Source organism: Cygnus olor, chromosome 1, assembly GCF_009769625.2.
Source record: "Cygnus olor isolate bCygOlo1 chromosome 1, bCygOlo1.pri.v2, whole genome shotgun sequence".
Lineage (NCBI taxonomy): Eukaryota > Metazoa > Chordata > Aves > Anseriformes > Anatidae > Cygnus > Cygnus olor.
In genome coordinates, this window is record NC_049169.1 from 181079871 (window position 1) to 181100322 (window position 20452).

The 20452-nt window shown below is 38.0% G+C and overlaps 1 protein-coding gene across 7 annotated transcripts in view; it reads left to right on the forward strand.

The window, feature by feature from the left end:
• RNASEH2B (ribonuclease H2 subunit B) overlaps positions 1-17897 on the forward strand; it is a 43799-nt gene extending 25902 nt beyond the window's left edge. For 4 of the 7 annotated variants that reach the window (XM_040542682.1, XM_040542692.1, XM_040542702.1 and 1 more), the window contains exons 6-11: positions 403-467; positions 1687-1792; positions 4770-4848; positions 5532-5574; positions 10270-10347; positions 12299-12998. In XM_040542682.1, coding sequence (XP_040398616.1) covers positions 403-467; positions 1687-1792; positions 4770-4848; positions 5532-5574; positions 10270-10347; positions 12299-12406 — 479 coding nt within the window. In that variant the 3' untranslated portion in view covers positions 12407-12998. Of the gene's footprint in view, positions 1-402; positions 468-1686; positions 1793-4769; positions 4849-5531; positions 5575-10269; positions 10348-12298; positions 12999-16194 lie in introns of those variants that run through there. The other 3 variants (XM_040542721.1, XM_040542730.1, XM_040542741.1) reach the window with 2 other exon arrangements.
• The last annotated feature ends 2555 nt before the right edge of the window (positions 17898-20452 follow it).

Sequence of the window (20452 nt, forward strand, 5' to 3'; positions counted from 1 at the left end):
TTTTGCAGTCAGGCAAACAATGTTTTATGTTGCAAACTGTGTAGTTACAATGACCAGTCTGGTGACACAGGGTAGTGAAGGTTTGGCAAATTACAAGGGCTTGAGAAGAGCCTTACTGAATTCAGGCAGCCCAAGATTACCCATATATAAATAAAATATGAGCTTTGCTGGATTAGGGCCTAATTAAAGATTGTTAGGTTGTTCAAACTTGTGCATATCAGCTCAGTCTGTTTATTTTTCCATGTTTCCAATATTTTTGAAACTTTTTGCCCTGATATCAAACATGTGCAAGCTGCAAATTAACTTCCGTGCTCTGTCTACAACTCTGAAGATTTTAAGTGTATTGAAAATGCAATCTAAACCAGTCATGACTTTCTTCCCCTTTCTTGGTTTTTATCTCAGAGATTGGCAGTCACAAATTTCACAAGTACAGCCAAGAGAAGACATTGAAGTGGTTAAAGAAAAAGGTATCATGTTTCTATTTTGCTTTCTAAATTGCTTTATGTTTAAATTGAAAATGCAGATTAGCTTGTCCATATCTGTATTTGAGCCATGTGGCATCCCTCAGTTAAAGTACATGTCCTGTGCAAGAAGGATAGACAGCACACCACAGTTGCTGAATGCAGGAGTGGGATGAGATATTAGAGAAATGGCAGGTTTGTTACATTTCTCATTTTGATGGGGCTGGCGTGAAAGAGATTTGAAGTGGGGAGGCAGGAGAAGAAGCTGAAGTTGAGTTTATTGCTGTGCTCTGTAGGCTTTGCACGAAGTGAGGGGCTTATTTCTTGCCTTATCTGCTTTGCCAATGGACCAGAGGAAGGCTTTAAGAGTTTCTCCTTGCAACTTTTAAATTCTGCCATGCCCTAAAGCTGGACAGATAGTCCAGCTTGGTTTTGTGCTGTAAATGTGATCCCTCATGAAGTCTTGGCAGAGTCTTTCATAACAGTCCTGATACGGTTGCTGCTATCCTAATCCCATCACACTCTTCAAGAAGTCAGTACAGTATGCTGAAAAGAAATAACTTATGACTAAGTTCAGTGTTGTCTGTGTTTTGGTATAAAGAAGGTATGTCTAATTTTACACATAGATGTGCCTCTACTATGATGCTACTTTGTAGAAAAAGATTGTATGCATCATATGTGGCTGGGAAACCTTAAATTAGTCAACATGAGCAGAAAATCTGGTCTGCTTTCTGCAGTGATGAAGCTAGGGGTTATCTCCTTTCCAATGAATGCCTGAGTGTTTGAGCAGGCGCCTGTTTGTGTTGAAAATTTCCTTGCCAGTGATCTCTGTGTTAGGTACAGTATCACAGTGCCCTGTAATGTTCTTAATCTTTGATTTCCATCAGGGCTGCCTTTGCAGTCCAACTGGGTTGGGGCATTCTGTTCTTCCAGCAGGTGTATTTCTCACCTGTATAAGGGTGGCTGTTACATCTGAAAAGCTCATTGCATCTTAGGGTGCCACAAAACTGGTGCTGTGTTGCCAAGGCAACACGTTCAAAAATGGCCTAGCTTTGTTGCGTTTTTGAGCTCATATGCTAGTCATTACAAATGTATATTAAATTTCACCACAGTCCATAACTTGAGTGTTTTATATGCTTGAAACAAAATTACAAGAGCTTTGTCACTGCATTAACATGTGCATAACAACACTGATATAGACATTTCTTTCTGTGATTTCCTATAGGTCAATCAAACAGTGAAAGCACTTAAAAGCAACAATATATCTGTAGGTGAAAGGGTACAGGCAGCTACATTTATCAGCGGTAAACAGATCACAGATGCTGAAGAAGGTAAGAAAACTAACCATTGTAAGCGCTGTAATGAATTCAGTTTTTGTGAAACGGCATACCTGCAGATAAAACACATGATTAGCATCTAAAGTGGACTGAAACTGGTCTCTGCAGTAAATGTATTCCTTGCACAGAAAAATCCATACACGTTGTGGCTGCGTCTCTTGACGTTTCTTGAGTTCTTTGGTATCTTCATCAGAGTGGCATTGACATTAGATCTCAACTGGGGTTCTTTTAGCTTCTCCTTAGTTTACAGAGAAGATGTTTTCTCAGTGAAATATATGCTGAAGTGCTTTACTGAACTGAGACCATACGTAATATGTATGAGTATCCACACAATAAAAGTCTCTGTATTAGAAAAGACTATTTTTTTATTAGTATGCAAATGCTGTTGATAGAAGTCTCCTAAAAGAAAAAGGATGGTAGGAAGACACAGTCATAGACTAAACATTACTTTATGTGACAAATGGACAGAATACGTGTGCACACTTATTCAGGGCAAAAACTTCAACAGTGTATGTATATTAAATCTCTCTGAAAGTGACAGTGCTGGTACCAAAAAGTCTGGAGTGATCCTGCTTGCTTCTAGTCACCCTTTTGCTGGGGAGGGCAGCATCCTGAATGTCACTGGGATATGAAGTTGTGTAGAGAAACCTGAAAGTGGACGTTAATGGAAATTAAGAAAGGTTCGGAACAAAACAAACAAAGGCAAATTGTTTCTGATTACTAAGACATTCAGAAGTCTGCATGCCATTGAAAAATAAGGAAAACAAAGCAACTTGCTGACGAAGTGGAAAATGAGTTACCAAGTAATGATATCAAAGGAAACAACATAAATGAGATTTAAGAGGCAGCTCGACAGTTTTATAGAACAGGGATTGTAATATATGGTTTTTAAAGAGAGACAAAGCTGCAAAATTTGTAAGTTACTTTAACTTTACAGTAGCTTTTTACCCTTTTTCCCTACCCCTACTTCTTTAAAGAAATGGAAAATTGTCCTGTCCTGACACTGACAGTCTTGACTATGCCTAAATACTTTATCTCTGAAATGAGTAATCAAATAGCTAATCTGTAGTGTTTTTTCCACCTTCCTGCTTACTTACAAAAACATGCATATACTTTTCTTTTTAGATGTATAGATTTAAAAGAGCAGCATTCAAGTAGGGAATACCAGGGTTTAAAAATAGGTAAGTTTTGGAGGCAGTCCCACTGTATACAGCAAGGTGAATGACAGGAAGTCAAATGGACCTTACTCAACACTTATTTTTAATAAGCCTAATTTTCTTGTCTGATCCTTTCACTGCCATGACAGTGCAATTTATTTTGGTAGAGAATTTCTTCTTGCATAAGGGTATTATGAAATTTCACTACCTCATGAATAGATGGGTATTGTAGTTAGCTTTTACAGATGTTGTAGGGCAAAAACCTGGGATGATATAATGAGTGCAAGTGGGAAAGGAGGGAGGATTCAACATAGGAAACCTGAATATTTCGCTAGGAAGACAAAGAAGGGAGGTGTACAAGTATTCCTGGTGTTTGACAGGAGGTTAATAACAAAGCAAGGCTAAGGTGAGACCAGAGTACCTGGAAGGCAAACAGTGGTATTTTAAAATTGGTAAAGGAAGTCAGTGAAGATTCCTTCAGGGCAGAAATATAAAGAAAATTGATTTTGTATTTGGATTATAATAGCAGTTGATCTGGCCTCACCATTCAGTGTCATAATGCAAAGAGTGAAATGACGGAAGTATTTTTCTTAAGAGATAAATTGGTCATATTAAGTGCAGAGGTGAAGTTGTCTTGGATTGAAATTATTTATTCTTCTCTTCTTCTCTCCTGACCCTAAAATGGGCTTAGGGAGTGACAAAGTCTTGATGAATTGAGGCAGTGGAGGGAAGAGAAGTGCAGACAGGAGATACTGTGAGTTTGATGCTAGTCCAATTGAAATGCATATGCTGGTGTCAGTTTGTTAATGCTTTCTGCTTCAGTGCCCATTTGCATTGGGCTTTTTAGATATTCAAAAAAAGGAGGAAACTCTCTGATGCAGAAAAAATAGCTCTTCACTACCCTGAGGCCAGTTTACCATGTACCTCTTAACTCTCTAAGGGTGCAGTCATACAAAAAGATAGAGCTGGCCTATTGTAGATGGAATTTGGAGGTGAGATTTTAGCTTAATGTGTGTCTGGCAAATACTTCCTGTGCACGGATAAAGTTACTCCCTAGCAGCCCCAACAACAGCAAGTTTGAAAGTTCCAGCCCATGATCAGTAAGTGTGAGTGTAGAACGTGACCGGAAAAGATCTGGTGTAGGACTTCATGTTATAAAAGGGTCACTTTTTTTTTCCTGTCTCTCAGAAAAAAACATTTATAGCAGGAGTGCCCTGTACTGAAAACAGCTTCTAGTAGTTCATATTTCCACAGATAATTATCCTGTCCTGCCAGTGATGTTTAGATAGGCCTTGGCATTTTCCGTAAAGTACTGAAATTAAGTACAGGACTTTGAAATAGACTCATTGTCTCATCTAATTGTTTTCAGTTGAAGCCAGAAAATGTACTTTAGTACTGAAGCGCTTGCCAAATAATTGTAAGATCCAGATGCTTTAAAATTAATGATTGCATGTTCTGTTGAGTCAGCTTTTTACTTTTGCAGGTTTTTAAAATTTAATTTATTCGGAAAAATACATGATATCTAGTATTCTCAGAAAGTGAACAGCTTTTGTAAAGTACATACAGCAGATATTAATAACATGTGCTGACAAAGTGAGTGTAGTAAGTCTTTACTTTTTAAATAAACCTACAAGTGTCATGTAACATAAACTACTCAACACAGAGAACCATCACAGTGTATCCATTAGAAGTCTCTTACTGTTAGTTCAACCTTATGATTTATGGTAGTGCATACAACATGGCTAAGACAGCATGACTATATAATGTGAATGTTCTTTTTCTTCTTCTTTTCATTCCCTGTCCTGTTTCTGGAGACTATGTACGGTATGCCCACGGGTTAATATCAGAATATATTCCTGAAGATCTGAGTAAGGAGCTGTCAAAATACTTAGGGTAAGTATTGTTCCGGCTAGCTGCTAGTTTTATGTGGCATGCATTAATATCCTTTTGGTCACTTCTATTGAATGCTGATGTTTGGTCATCAAAGTTACAGTGAATAATACGATTTTCCCCATTCACTCAGTGGTGTGGGGTTTGAGTTCACGTATGTAACCCGTGCTAGTTTATACTTAAATCTGTAAGGTGAGCGTGTCCTCATGCTGGTGTTCTCATCCAGCAGCAGCATTTGCTTGGGGCATCACTGGGACCATGTACTTTCCCCTCCATTCAGTTCTGTTCATTGTGTTCTGTTGTTGTGGCCTACAGAAGAAGTGCGCAGTTTACACCTCAGAAGTCCCATATCTTAACAGTCTTAACGGTTTGATTGCAGAGGTGTTATGTGCTCTGTAAAATCATCTTACTAATAAAGCCAAAGTTTTCAAAAGTAAGGTGGGTTTCTCCTGTTACAGCTGCCCAATCTAAGATTTTTTTTTTTTAAAGAGCCCATCTTTCTTCGTGGTGCCTGGCTCTTTTCAGTTGTCTAAGTCAGAAATACAGGCAGGGTCCATGAGCCACTTTTTTGCAAACATATGCCATGTGTGAGCAGCTGATACACAAAGCAACCTTTGTGGGAAAGGAATTAAAATTTGGGCCATTCAGCTGTCTAAATTTATAACATAAAGTTTTTTGTTCTGCAGTCTCCCAGAACTTACAAGCCCTGCACCAGAGCCACCATTGAAGGTAGGAGAACATAAAGGAGAAAGATATTAAAAGATATAGTATGTTGTACGCTAGTTTCTCTGAATTATTATTAAAACTGAACTAGGCCAAGCACTGGGTGCAATACAATGAGTAAATTGGCCTTGTAAAAACACAGTCTGAAATAACACGAGAACATTACCAGGTACTTTTATATTTTATATTAAGCAATATTTTGGTTGGTTTTGCTGTTTAAAAAAGGGGAGGGAGAGAGACTTATTTTATGTTTTTGGTCAGCAGTCTTCTCTTTTGTGTTTTGCTCATTTAGTTTTATTGAGGTTGATGGGACACTATGACCTCATAGGTTTTCTTTCATATGTAATTTATGAGGACCCTGAAAGGGACCTCCTGGGTCATGGATTCCCAGACAACCATGTTGGATAATTTCTCCTACAATGACCATTCTCCACTGTAAGTCTCATTAGGATTTTTTGTTTCCATTACTTCTCTTGGAAGACTGTTGTATAACCTCATTCCTCTGATGCTCAGAAACCTTCCTGTAAATTCCACCTTGAATTTATTCGTGGCCAATTTATTCCCTTGGGGTTTTGTGCTAACATTATCATTGTTTGTTTTAATTGAAATGGCTCTTTTCCCTCCCTAACATAAGTTCTCTCAGTGTGTAAAGGGAAAATATATATCCTTCTGTTTTCATTTTGTGAAGCCAAACATGGTTGTGGAAGATGGTTCCTCCATTCCGTTATCATTGTGGGAACATTTCTTTGCACCTGTTCCAAGGTGAATTCAATTGTTTGAAAACAGGTGACCAGAATCAGATATAATTTTTCATGGTAACATCTTTACCAATACGATACGGTGGCATTAATCCCTTCTGGTCTTAACTAGAAGTACTTTATCTCATTATTTCTTAGAATCCCATTTGCCTCTCTTACTGCGTGGTGTAGCAGATAGTCATGCTGTGAACAGTTAAGACACACAGGTCTTTTTTTTTCTACACTGCAATTCTTAGGGGATCAGCATTCAGATTATACTAGAAGTTCATGCAGGTAGTTGCTATATACACGACCTTATACTTCTTTACATTTCATCTGTTTATAATGTTTCCAGTCTTAAAGGTTCTTTTGCTTTTCCTTCACAGTGTTACAAGCTCTTTAGGTATTCACAATGCTACTCAGTGGTCTATATTCAGTGAACGTTAGCATGCTGTTATCTTTAATTAACAATTAACGAACATTTTGAATAGGTATTGTTCATGGCACTCCACTTGTAATATTCATCCATCCCTATGACATCCCTTTCTGCATTACTTGCCTTTGTTTCCCTTTCACACAGTTTCTTACGTACCTTAAAATTCTTATGCAATCTTCATCTTCTTTCATTTCCATTGCTTAAGTGGCACCATGTCAAATCCTCTGGCAATCCCTTACATTTTCTGTCACCAGAAACTGTATTATCTTTGTGGAAAAAAAGAAGTGAGTAGGTATTGCCTACATTTAGTTCTCATTTACTCCGTGTCGTTAATTATTCTTCCTTCTTTCACACACCCACAGCTTCCATTCTGCTGAAGCCTACTATAACTTTTTCTTCCCCCTTACAAATAGATGGGTGTTTTGCTATTCTGCGGCAATGTGGTCCCTATCTAGTAAAACAGTTGCCAGGTTTTGCTCCTGGACTTGTGATTTCTGAGGCAGTCTCCCAACAGTGTCAGCATATTGAGTTTTACTTCTATTTTGAACAGAGTGATTTCTTTACTCTTCATCTGAATTTAACCCTGAATTTAACCTCTTCATCTTCACTGAAAATGATTTACTGAGGCAAAGGATTTATTCCATTTTAGGGCTAGACCTAGGTTAGCTTTAATATCTATTAATTTGTAGCAGCCTTGCTTTTTAGATTCCATTTTTGCTTCTGTGGCTAAACAACCTTCTACTATTTGTTTTAATTTCCTTTCCAAGGTCTAACTCAGCTTGACTTTTTGGCAGCTCTCACTTTATCCCTGTATTACCTGACGCCTAAAACAAATATCTTTTCTTTATGCCTTTTTTTTTCCCTGTTCATTTTAGATTTTTGCTTACTACTACTATCTTTTTACTTGAGGGGGATGGAAAATGTGTGCATCTGTGTGAGTGTATGTGTGGGGGAGTATTCATCTAGTTTAGTTTGAGAAGCTCTTTGCTTCAAAATTCTTCACTTTGTTAAGGTAAGAGATCCAAAATTACATATTTCATCTTTCTCTTTTGCATTCCAAGAGTCTTCCCCACGCATCAAGTCCTTTGCTTTGGCTTTTGAAAATAAGGCAAACGGTTTGCAAATTTTGCCCCTGTGGGATCAAGAGCCCCACTTCTGATTTTCCTTTTCATTTAATTTAAACTGAGGCACCCTGTGTCTACTGAAACTAGGTTACTTACTACAATGACCTTTCCTGCAAAGTCCCTGCTACTTACCGAAACACAGTCTAAAATAACCTCATTTCTGGCTGGTTCAGTGACTGTTTGTTAAGCCGTATGTCAGCTAGCACATGCAGGAATAATTGGGCCCTACTGTTATTAATAGCATTTGTTCTCCAATGTATATCCATGGATATAAGTTATTTCCATGTGGTTGGACAGTTGTTCTGGCTGCACAGTTACTTGGCCCTTTGATTCTGTTAAGAATTATCTTTATGTATTGTAAGAAATATTAAACACACATCAGGAGCCAACTGATATTCATTAGCTGTATAAGCATGTTACAACAACTATATTAAACGACATGTGATGTACATTACATATTCTGTATGAATAGCTTTTATACTATTGGGATAGTTCTGAGAATCTATTTTTAAAAATAGGTTTATTTCAGCAGTTGGGTTACAGAGGAAACGAGGCTTAGAACCGTTCAGTTGCTGGGCAGTGAAATCTTACTGAGTATCCCATTAATTTTCAGAGCACTGACCAAGGTGTGCATGATGTGTCTGAGTTTAAGTCTTTGCAACTTCAGTGCTTAAACCTCTCCTTTATCTTACAACCTCAGAGGAGCAAGGCAGACTTGTACACTAAAATCTGTAGTCTCCTTTAGACCATACTTACTCACTTTGTAATTTCTTACTCGCTTTGCATTGAGATTTCTCTTTATGAGGGCAAGGTATATCGACAGACATAGTATATGATTTTTGCAAATAAGGGTCTAACATATTTCCTCATATAGCAAAGTAATTACATGTTTAGAAATGGTGTTAAATTCTGAAGGGAGGAGAGATTTAGAAACTTCAATGTTTGACAGAAAAGCTATGATGGATTCTCTCTTGTAATATCAAGTAGACTGGGTAAAGTCTGGACATTGTGGTTTAATGATTAAATCAAAAATACATGTTATCTGCATTAATTGTAAGCCGTTGATCTTGTGTTGTAGTCATTATACTGTCCAGTTTGTCAGCATAGGCAAGTCTGGCCATTGGCAGACACTAACAGCTTACAAAGGATATGTAGGCTCTGCTACAACTGAACAGCAAATGCTTTTCCGAAATGCAAACATTTTATTGTAAGTTTTAAAAACTTGTTTATCAGATTCCAAAAAGAGGAGAATAGTCATTATTCATTACATTGTCATTTGAAAATATAATCACAGCTCAGTAAACAGCCTCCCAGAGAGACTGATCCAGATCCCATTGAAATCAGAAGAGAAGGCTGCTGTTGGATCTGGTTCTAAGAGCTGAGAAATCTAAGCTGCAGACCTGGCTTCTGTGCCAGAAGGGAGGGGGTTGGGAGGGAGATCACAAGCACCATAAACAAAATGAATAAAACAGGATCTTAAAATGGTACGGTACCATCCAAGTTGCTTGCAAAATCACTCTCTTTGGCACAAGACCTGGGAAGGCCACAGCTTAGATTTCACAGGATATTAAGGACAGGGTAGTAATATCAGATATATAATAATAATAAAAATACAGTGTTGTAAAATACTATATACTTTTTTTCCCTTTTGGAAGCATACCAAAAGTTTTCACCTTTAAACTAAACACATGCTCACAGTTTATGGAAAGAAATATTCATTCTTACAGGCTGATCATGTGAAGTGCTGAGGACTCTTAACTCCCATTATTTCTGAAGTTAGAAAGCACCCAGCACAAGCACAGTCAAGCTTCTCAATGTACTGTAGGATTCAAGTGATGAAGCAGCCAGCAGAACTGTGTCAGTGCTTCGTTGTGGCCAAGCTGTAGAAACTAATCACTTCTAGAGGTTGTGCACGAACAGGTAACTGCCTAGATGACGATCCACTCGTGCTGGCAGATGTAACACTGGAGTTGCTGGTCCTTCACAGTTCCATGAGTCTGTGGGGACCAGTGTCTGGGTTCCCTGGCTGCTAGACAATTAACTTCCAACAGCTGCTCCATAAAGGTTCTCTAAATATTTAGACTCTGACACCACAGACACAATCATGGAAATTAAAACTAGATTAAAGTGATTTCTGTGAAGTCATTCTTCAGAAAGGCTAGGAAGAAGAAAATGCTTCCTATGACATTGAGTGATCTCTTCTGAATACTTTAGGGATGGTATATAATCATGTGTAAAGAAGACAATTACAAAAAGAAACCTTCCACTGTTACTGTAGATTCCTCTGTTCATTGCCAGTCCTGTTTTGGTGCTATGGTTACTTTATAAAGCCAGAGCTTTAAACTTCCATGTGTGTACACATAAAAGTGGTTGACAGAGAAACTTCATCACTCTAACATTTCAGAAAAGGAAATTATCAGATGTCCCTGTGGAAGAAGAAGACTATACTAAGTTTAACAACAGCAATCTGAAAAACAAAAAGGTAAGCCAGCCTTGCACTCATGCATGTTTTGTTAAAGCATAGATTAAAACTCAACATTAGTACAGAGTCGCTTTTACTCTCCTCCAAAACACACAAGAAGGGGGGAGGGGGGGGGAAAGCCAAATGGCAGATTTCTGCAGTTGTATCATCTTGAACTTTCAGGTTTAATTTGATTTTGATGGTCTTCATGTCCCGTTCTGAACTCTTGTGAACTGTTACTGTTTGACTGTATTTTATTGGTGAACACACCAGTGAACCTTGCAGACTTTGACACGTTAAGATTCTCAGATAATGTTTGCAAAGCTCTTTGAGATCTTCAGATGAGAAATCCTACGTCTGAGTGATAGCAACTTGATAACTTTTGGTTATCTGAAAAAGAAACAATGATGGCAACATGCACTTAAATTCCAAGGGCTGCTGAGACAGGCTGTATTTTTACCTAGACATATTGCTTGTGTGCTTATTTATGTCAATTTAATACAGTTAAATCAACACTGAGCTTGCTGACTGCCAGCTCCAACACAAGTTTGGAGGCCAATTCAAATCTGAGTCCAGTGGTGCTTGCCACTGTACCATTCCTAGGAGAGAAACAGAGATGTGAAAAATAGATTGTCTGTATGTGCCAAGCTTATGAGGCTTGCACTGGGTTGTTTCTCTGAGCATTGAAAGAAAATGAATCTTTCTGCAGTCCATTGGGAACTAAAAAGGCCCTCTGTTCTGGTCTTTGACCTTCAGACTAATGCTGACTACTCCTTATCCTTTTGCAAAGAGAAGCAGCTGGTGACAGATAGATTCCTTCTTTCCCTAGCACCCCCCAGAATTGTTCATATCTGGGACACACACTTGTTTTGAACTTAGAGGATTGCCCCCTAAGTGGAGGTAATAAATAGTGTAAAATCTGCATGTTGTCCCCTCTCTCTATTATGTACACACAGGTTTTGAACTGAGCATAAAGATAGAAACAGACTGAGGAGAGAGAATTCCTTTTAATGCTAAATATGATTTACTTCTAAAATAACGAAGCACATTGATGAGAGAATCTGGGAAAGAAAAGATAGCTCTTGGACTCCGTACAGTTTACTACTCTTTTTTTTTCTTAATACTTTGGCAGTGTTTTTGTTTGTACAGTAACACAGACAGTCATACTGCAGTTGCGTATCTCCATCCTGTCCGTAACCTTCTAGCTGATCCCAAGTAGTGTAATTGTGAAGTCCTGTAGACTGAGAAATGTCATAAAGAAAGGTCAATGCAAAGTTTTCTTAATAGGTAAAACAGCTAGAGATTTAAAACACAACATTTTAAAATGTAAGAAAGAAAAGAGGTCAGCTCTATAAAACGTGGCTCATAAAATGTGTTTTAGGTGTAAAAGTCTGGGAAGTTGTCCCAGTGGCCTCAAAGTGCTTTGCAAATGTTGGTTACCTTCTTCCTTCTTAGCTCTTCCATCTCTTTTCCCTTTATTTCACTGCACATAGAGACTTTGATAATAAATCAGTGTGAATTATTCATCATCTGTAATGCAAGGCTGTAATTCAGCCTGCTGACAGCATAATCATGAGATTGAGTCGGAGGGTACAGTATGCATCTGTTATATTGCATGCATTATTCCTCTTAATGTACACTCAGGGATTATCCCAAAGTAAACGTTTGAGTTGGGATATCTCATTCTGCAGAAGGCAAAGATGTTTCACCTCCTTGTCTTTGTAATTGATTCTCTGCCTTTGTCTGAGGTTAAGCAATTTATGACAAGTACTTCTCTGATTGAATAATCTCAAATTTGTTTTGTAAGGTTTTTCCCCTACAATTTAAAGCCTGCATAAAATTATCTTTGCTGCTGTATACTAAAAAAGCAATTCAACTTCTTGTTTGACTTCTGTATTTAGAAATTTGTAGCTTATACTTCCCTCCTACAAAAATGCTTTTTAACTTGTTCTACTTCTCATTTCATTTACAGGCAAACAGCAAGATGACTGCAGCTCAGAAGGCTCTGGCCAAAGTTGATAAGAGTGGAATGAAATCCATTTCTTCTTTCTTTAGCTCCAAACCTAAGGCATCAAAATAAACACTTGTTTTTGGAAAAGTTTTATACGGTGTTTATTTTTACATTAAGCTAAAAATGTCTCTTGGAGTTTTTTTGTTACGTATATATGCAGGGCATGTTAATGTTCATGGTGTAGTGCAATGAAGAGATCTGCAAGCTAGTGTGGGACAGAGCTGTTGTCTCAGTGGGACAAGGTAGTACCATGAAGAAATTCCAGCCTGGAATTAGCATGTAGCATACAGCAAAGCTGTACTGCCTTGTATTCTAGAGCAAGCTCAGTCAAGAACACTGCAGAGTTTTCTCCATTGCACTCCGTTGTGGGCTGGAGACATGTCCTCTCCTGTGATAAGTTTTAAAGAAGAGGTTTTTTTGTTCTTTAGGAGTATTATTTTTTGAGACTCTCTGGAGATTTTTACTCAGTTTAACACCAGAATAGGATGGCATCATCAGATTTTTACGTTGACCCAAATCTTAAGTGCTGAGATAAGCACTGCAATTTATTGAGGCAAAGATATTGTCTATATTCAGATTTTGGTTGTTTTGAAGATGCTAGAAACAAATTGCAATAAATGTCAACATCCATGTGATGCAATAAAGTACTTTATGTAACAAATTCGTGCTTGTGGTGTTTGCTGTATGTTTCAAGAATTGGGTTAGGCTTCAGGATATTTCTTGTGGGCTTTTGGTATTTTCCTGTGTATAAATATTAATCCTTGAAGAATTACAACATCATTTCAGGCTTAAATGATAAATCTCTTAACACATAGCAATATAGAATTATTTTATGTTCAGTTCCAAGGTCAGTAGGTCCTTACCAAAATAATTAGTGAAAGATTTATTTAAAGTCAAAAGTGGGGGGGTTTAAAAAAGCCTATGTGGAGCTGGATGTGTAATTCAAAAGCTTAACTCTGAGTGTCTTAGGTAAGCATTATGAAGACATGCACAAAGTTTGTCTATTACTTAAAACATACAACTCACTCTTGGGTGTGTTCTTTCCTTATTAGAGAGTATTCCCATATATTCAGAGGTGTATAGGTATCTGCTATATTGCAATTTCCCTGATCACAGAATTGAGTTACTGGGATCATTTGTATAGACCTAGCCAGTCCTGCACAATACTAACATCTGATTTCCTCCAGGAGTTCTTGCACTGAGCCATTACTCTGTTTGCGCTACAATGTTTTAGAAAGGGAATCTTAAAATACATCATTCTTTGCTACTTAAGCTCAGTGGAGAACCTCCTTGCATCCCTTGATACTGGGGACTTTGAGAGAAACTGTGAGTTGATCCATTTTTGGTAACTATGCCATTGTTCCACTGCAGGCTGACATGCTTGCTGTTTAAAACCCTTGGATTGCAGTGGTGTCTGTCAAGTTAAAGAGCTCTGTGGCATTCTTTTCCAAACAGAAATGAATGAAAAAACATGCCGTGCCTTGTATGCTGTTTTGAAATTGCAGTTTTGGGAGGGGTCTGTATGCCTTTCAGAAGTGTTTTTTCAAAGCTATGTTTGTAAATGGAGAAGTCAGTACAGTTAGAATTCCAGATAAAGGAAAATATTTGGAAATCTATGGAATTATCTCTGATTACAGAGGTACTTAATTCTCAAATGTGGGTGCCTTCCCAATGAAACTGGACTGAGGTAGGAGCAAGTGTAGAGTTAATGCTTCCATTTAAAAAAAAAAAAAAAAAAAAAAGGTCTGAAGTGGTTTATCTAGACCCAAAATGGCATTCCTTAGGAAAAATGCTTTTCAGACATTCTGAGGAATCAATAGTATGTCTTCCCTATCTCTGGAAGTCCGTCCATTGTACTAGTGTTTGAGTATGTGATTCAGATGCAGACACTTTGTTGATTTTTCAGTTAGAATCATTCTCCCAAGTCATTTGGTGCTTTAATAAAATTTCACTCATGAATGTAAACTTTCTAAACAATATAAGGGGTAGAGAAAGGTAGGGAACACAAGTGGGAAGTGCTGTGTGGGGCCATAGAGAAACTCCTGCTATGCCACACTGCCTTGCTGTTCAGCTGTCTTGAGCAGAATTTCAGCAGTCCTGTCGATAGAATTTCCTGTTCTGATATTAACTCTGAGACAAGTTTAAAAAATAATAGAAGGCGTCACGATAGTTTTGATGTGCACTGCCTTTGGGATCGCCATCTTGCTTTTTTTCCTACCTTACTTGTCTGGGCTATAAGTGAAGACCGGTGCTGTAGTAGCAGTTACTGGCTTATCCAATGGGTTCTTCCTGTGAGTTGGGAAGAACTAGCATGTGGTGAGCCCAGACTGAGGAACTGCAGTCCTGTTGAAAAACACCAAAGTGCAGGATAATGTAATGTAATGAAATGAAAAAAAGAGCAAACAGGCACTTACTGTCGTGTTAATGTAGAAGTTTTGTGCAATAAGCAGCATCTTAGGGAGTGCTTTGGTAAATGAGATTAAAGGAATTGTGTATCTATTAACTGAAAGACAATTCCAAGCACTGGAAGGTGTTGGGAAGACAAGCAGGCGAGCATGGGATGGATGTTTCAGTGGAAAACCAAGAATGGGAGAGAGTTAGGGTAGAAACAGGAGCTGTGAGGTGGGACAGATGCATGTTTGTATCTCTCATTCTGAATATTTTAATGTGCTAGTTTCAGGTTTGGGGTTTTTAATAGTTCAAAGGTTTTGTGAAATTAAGTTTGGAAATTCATCTTTTCATTGACTGAACAGTTTGAGAATGCTTCTTCTAAGAAAAAAAAAAAAAAATCTGGTCAGAATTTAGGGCAGAAGGACAATCCTGATACAGATGGGAGGTTTTGTCATGGCTTCTGAATATGGGGTACAAATTTGTTCTTTCTTTCTCCAGCCATGACTTTCACATCCATCGCTACACATAAGGACTGGTCAGAATTCTTCCTCTGTGCATGGATACCTTGTGCTTTAGCATGTCACATCTCAACCTCAGCTGTCAGCTACACCGTAACTTACAACAACAGTAATTTTATTAGCAACTGTGTCTTTGGTTGAGCAGAAATTTGTGCATGACAAAAGAGCACAAGCCATTTCCAAGAGCCATTATAGCTTTCACGTGACAACAAAAACTCTTTTCCCTTTAGGAAAGAATGAAATACATTTAGTAACTTTGAAACTTCCTTAACATGTAGCTGTAAGATGTTATGAAGAACATGTGGTGCCAAATACATAAAACAATATTTCCTACCACAACGAGGATTTAAATATAGTTACTATGACTAGCCAGCAGTAGCACTAGGTCATTATGAAGTGCTGCTTTGCTATTTCTTGCTTGGTTAGCTTAGTATGAGACAATATGCCAGCGCCGTTACAGAAATATGGTCTTACTTTATTTCTTTTTCAGGATTAACATGCTGTCTTTACATGCTCATGTAAATAACTGATGAGTTGTGATGCTTTTATAGTTGTTGTTTTCGGATTAAGCAGCTCTTAGAGTCCAACTCTTTTAAGACTTCATGTTGCAAACAGATTAACATCACTGAGCATGGAAGACTTCATACGGAAATACCAGCACTGACTTGGGGATATGTCGGGGTTGGGCTTGCACGTCATTTTCAGTATTACATAGTAAAGTTAGTTCTATTTGTAGAAGTGACAATTGGTGATTTGATTTTTTTCGGTAGAAAAGGTGGCACAGTTGGCAGAATCTGCCTTCAGCTCAGAAATTTAGAAGCGTTCAGTGATGCTTGCTTTCACATGTTCAATTGCATATGACTTTATGGTTTTTAGAGGGAAACTAAAAGCATGGGTGCTTATTTGAATAGATTAATGCTTATGCCTAGGGTTTTCTTTTCTTTTTAGATGCCTGCACAAAGACGTCCAAAGAAGAAGTGAAAGGAGCATAAGGAGACTCGCTAATATTATTTTAACTTGCCATAATCTCAAAGCAGCTTTTAAAGGCTTTTTTTATGCACTTTCTGAAAATAAATGCTTGAAGTTAGACATGCCCTGTTCCAAGAAAAAGCAAATCTCAGCAGATTAACATTGTTAAATATGCGGTGTGTTAAACATACAGTGCTTCAAATTTTATAGCTTATACACTATTGGTCTATCGGGCCCTTCCAGGAAAGCACTTACGAGCATGCCTAATGTTAAGCACATGAGCAGTGTTCTTAAAGTCAGCAGTGTTGTTCGTGTGGGTAAGTGCTTTGCTGGATCAGCGCCTAAAGTCCTGTTAGGTGCTGAGCATCCTGATCCATATCCAGCAAAGCACTTACGTCCATGCTTATCTTGAAGTGGAAGAGCCGGTCTAACTAATATTTGTGCATTAGTGTTTGCCATAAAAATCTCTCTTGGCACAGAGACTCACATGCTTAAAATTAAGCACCTGCCTAAGTATTTTGCAAGGTCAGACCAACAGCATCCTTGAGCAAATCTTAAATAATTACTTGATTTTGTATTAATTTTCCTTTTTGTAGTAGTTGCTCTGTTTTTAAACAGAACATATGATTTTATTGGCTATAATTTCAAGCTTTAGAAGCTGCATAGCAAAATGTTTTATACAATTTTCTCCTTTCTTTTTCAAAATCTAGCGAAATGCTCTTTTGGACTAAAAGTACATTTGTTCAGACTTAGAATTATCTAAAATGAAAAAAAAAAAAGTTAACTTTTTCTTAGGACATACCCATTTTTTTGTAAGAACTATTTCACTGAGCTTGATTTGAATGGGTTTGTCCAACCCTGACCTATTGTCCAGAAGATATCACCTAGCTCTGGCTTGTGAGCAGTCTGACTCTCGAAGTAAAGTCAACTTCAATAAAAATGTCAAAGTTCACATAAAACATGGAGGAAATGGATGCTAATGAGATCCTTAACTGATCTGTCAGATTCACAGACTGATGTTTTTAACTTAAATAACGGTTTATCAAACTACCAAACTTTAGTATGTAACTTTTTGTTACAGAATTTTTAAAGTGATAATTTACATGATTTTGAACATAATAAATGTGTATTTCTGTAAATTTTAACTCAGAAGACGATTCACAGATACCTCAAATAGACGAAATGTTCTGTAAAATTTAAATATACTTGAAGCATTCTAGGTAAGAAATAAAAAAATGCTTTGCTTCCATACATTCTGCCTAACTTCAAGTCAAACAAGAACTTCCAGAAGAGTTTATTAGGACATTTCTGAAAACTAAATTCCAAGAGGAAGAGGCAAGGGCATGTTCAACTTTCTTTTCAATTTAAATCAACTCTTTTGGAATATGAAAGATCTGACCTGTTAACCATTTAGAAATCGTGTATGATAGGAAATGTAACCAAAATGCTTATTTTAGAAATTTGCACTGAATTCTTTGTTTCCTTTTCACTTGTCTAGTTAAGCAAAGTGCACTGTGCCTTTTCAAGGTAAAAATGTTTATTTTAACATAATTTTCTATGCAGTACTGCAGGAATAATTATATGGGTTCAAGATGAGATTTCTATTTTTCTAGCTTCTTATATTCAAAAAATACTTGATGTATAAATAAGATTGTATATTTCAATAAACTGTTGTTAAATTTTTATTTCAGATTTTATTTTTACTTCATGTGCAAGAAAGAAAGAAATACCTTTGGAATAATTTGTTGATCGTTACTTCATTAATCTCAGAGAGAAATACAAAGAGAAAAACAGTGCCATCAGACTACTAATTCCAATAGCCTCTGCAAGCTAGTCAGTAATTCTTAGACTGAGTTGAAGGAAAAAATGAATCCTGAGATAGACACAAACGTGAAGGTTCATTAAGAGAGATTCAGTGGTGCTAATTTTTGAGGAGCTTACTGTACAGATGCTCTAGTGAAAACCCATTGGTGTGTGCATACAGTTGGTGGCCCACATACTTTGGCCATTTTAATGACTGTGGTGTAAAGTCTCTGAGGGATTGGGGGATAAGGAGAGAAGAGGTGAGGAGAATGATGTGATATTCTTGTCATTTTTAACATACTTCACCATCACATATGTAGTACACAGGTGCTCTGTCACAGATCTACAGAATGGATAGCCTTTACTTTGGGGGGGGGGGGTTGGGGGGGGGGTGGGTTGGTTGGTTGGTTGGTTGGTTGGTTTGGTGGTGTTTTTATTTTGTAGAAGGCAGTTAATCAGACACAAAGAAATAGCCGTCCCTTTGCCAAAACATTATTCTGGTACCACCATGATGCTGTGCTCCGACACGAGGCTGCAGGGCTGTTAGGACTCATTGCCATTTCATTTGTGAAATCCAGAGAACAAGGGGAAAGCAAAGGTAGAGGGGTTTTTGTTTTTTGTTTTTGTTTTGGGTTTGGGGTTTTTTGGCAGTCAAGTAGGTTTACTGGTACTAATAAGAGCAAAGTAAGAAGAGTAATAGGGTTTATTCCATTTCATAAGCCCATCCCTCACCAGTACTTTTCTGTAGAAACAATTTCTGTAGAAACAACCAGTGCTAAGGACAAAGCATTGAGGCAGCTTCTATTTAAATGTGAAATAGCATTTACGGTGCTAAGTCCAATAAAGCCAACTCACAAAGTAACACTAAGACTGAAGAACTGTCATAGCTCAAGTGTCTAAGCCTAGTTGTCTAGTTGCCTCTGTGTGCACAACTGTTCTGTCTCAGTGTCTGTCACATCGCAAATGGCCCTGTTTTTTCCTAAAAAAACATGTTTTTTGATTTAGTAGGAGTAAAAAATAAATAGCTGATAGTCTTTTTGATCATCTAGTCAGACCTATGTCAGAGAAACTGAGCAGAATGGTTACTGGGGTTGGTAGCTAGTGATAACTGAAGCTTCTTTGAAGTAAGCCATTAATGACTCTTTCCACCTCATTTTTACAACCTGAAAGTTAGTACTCTGCACAGCCTGATTGTTATTAACGGACAGCATCCTGAAAAGATGATTTTTTGTATTCCAGGAAGAATCATCCACTGAAACTGCCTTTTCTCATGTATGACAAGATGAGTCTATACGGCCATGTGGGCTCGCACACAAAATTTGTAGGTAACTGTCTTCAGTGTCACTGTAGTGTCTTCAAGAGTTGGAGGGAATCCCGTGTTTGAGGAATTGAATTTAGCCTCCAGGCTGGACAGGATAGGTCAGGCTATGAAGATCCCTTTGGCTTTACATTAAGTGTTTTTCTCTCATCATTTTATAAATCTATAATCGTAATTTTTAACCTGCTCTGTTGAGAGGGGAAACGTCCCCTCTCCACCCTGCATATTTTCTTCTGCAGTGTTACCATATGGTTTTCTCTTACAGCCCACCTAAACTGTTGTTGAAATTGTACCCTATTACCTCCTTCCTGCCCCACAATCCACTCTTCTGTGATTGCAAGGGCAAAATTTGTTTGTGACCATTTTGGAATCCACTCTCCAATACCCGAAACATTCCCATTTGTCCACAAGGAAGTACTGAGAAAGTGGACTAAACTATCTGCTCAGCTTGCAAGCAGCCAAGGTAGGCAAGTTGATCCAGACCCCCTTTTCCAGATGTACTCTTGTGACTAATATTAAGGAGTTTTAGCCCCTTAATTTCCAGTTATTTTTTTCTCAGCTGTTAACTGCCCCCCACCCCTCTGGCTGCGACGCTGTGACTTATTGTGTGAGGCACGCTCAGCCTTTCAGTGTGAATTGAAACAGCACCCAACAGCCAAAGGGTAGTAACTGTTTAAGCTGTTAAGGCTCAACTGAAAGAGTATATCCAAGCGTACCCTTCAGCTCTCTGTCCCTCGGCCTTCAATCTATAAACTGTGAATTACGTCTCCGTGTCTCATCATGGCGAGCAGTGACAGTTACTAGCTCACAGGATTACATTTAAATAAAAATATATTTAAAGCTGAATCCAGTGAACTCAACCTGAACTTTTTTCAACTCCCATATGCCTACCACAAGGAAGAATCCCTCTTCAGAGAATGGAACTACGTGGAGAAACTGATTTCGGGAAAAGCAACGTGAGATTACCACTTGGTTCATAACACCATGCAAGACAGACAAGAGTAGCTGTGCCCTGACCTGGGCTCCCAAATCTTGATGGACAGAAGTTTTTCTCTGGATCCAGGTCATGAGGTGTTGGTTTAGGCTGGGCTCTAAGGAATAGAAGCTCTTTGAGTA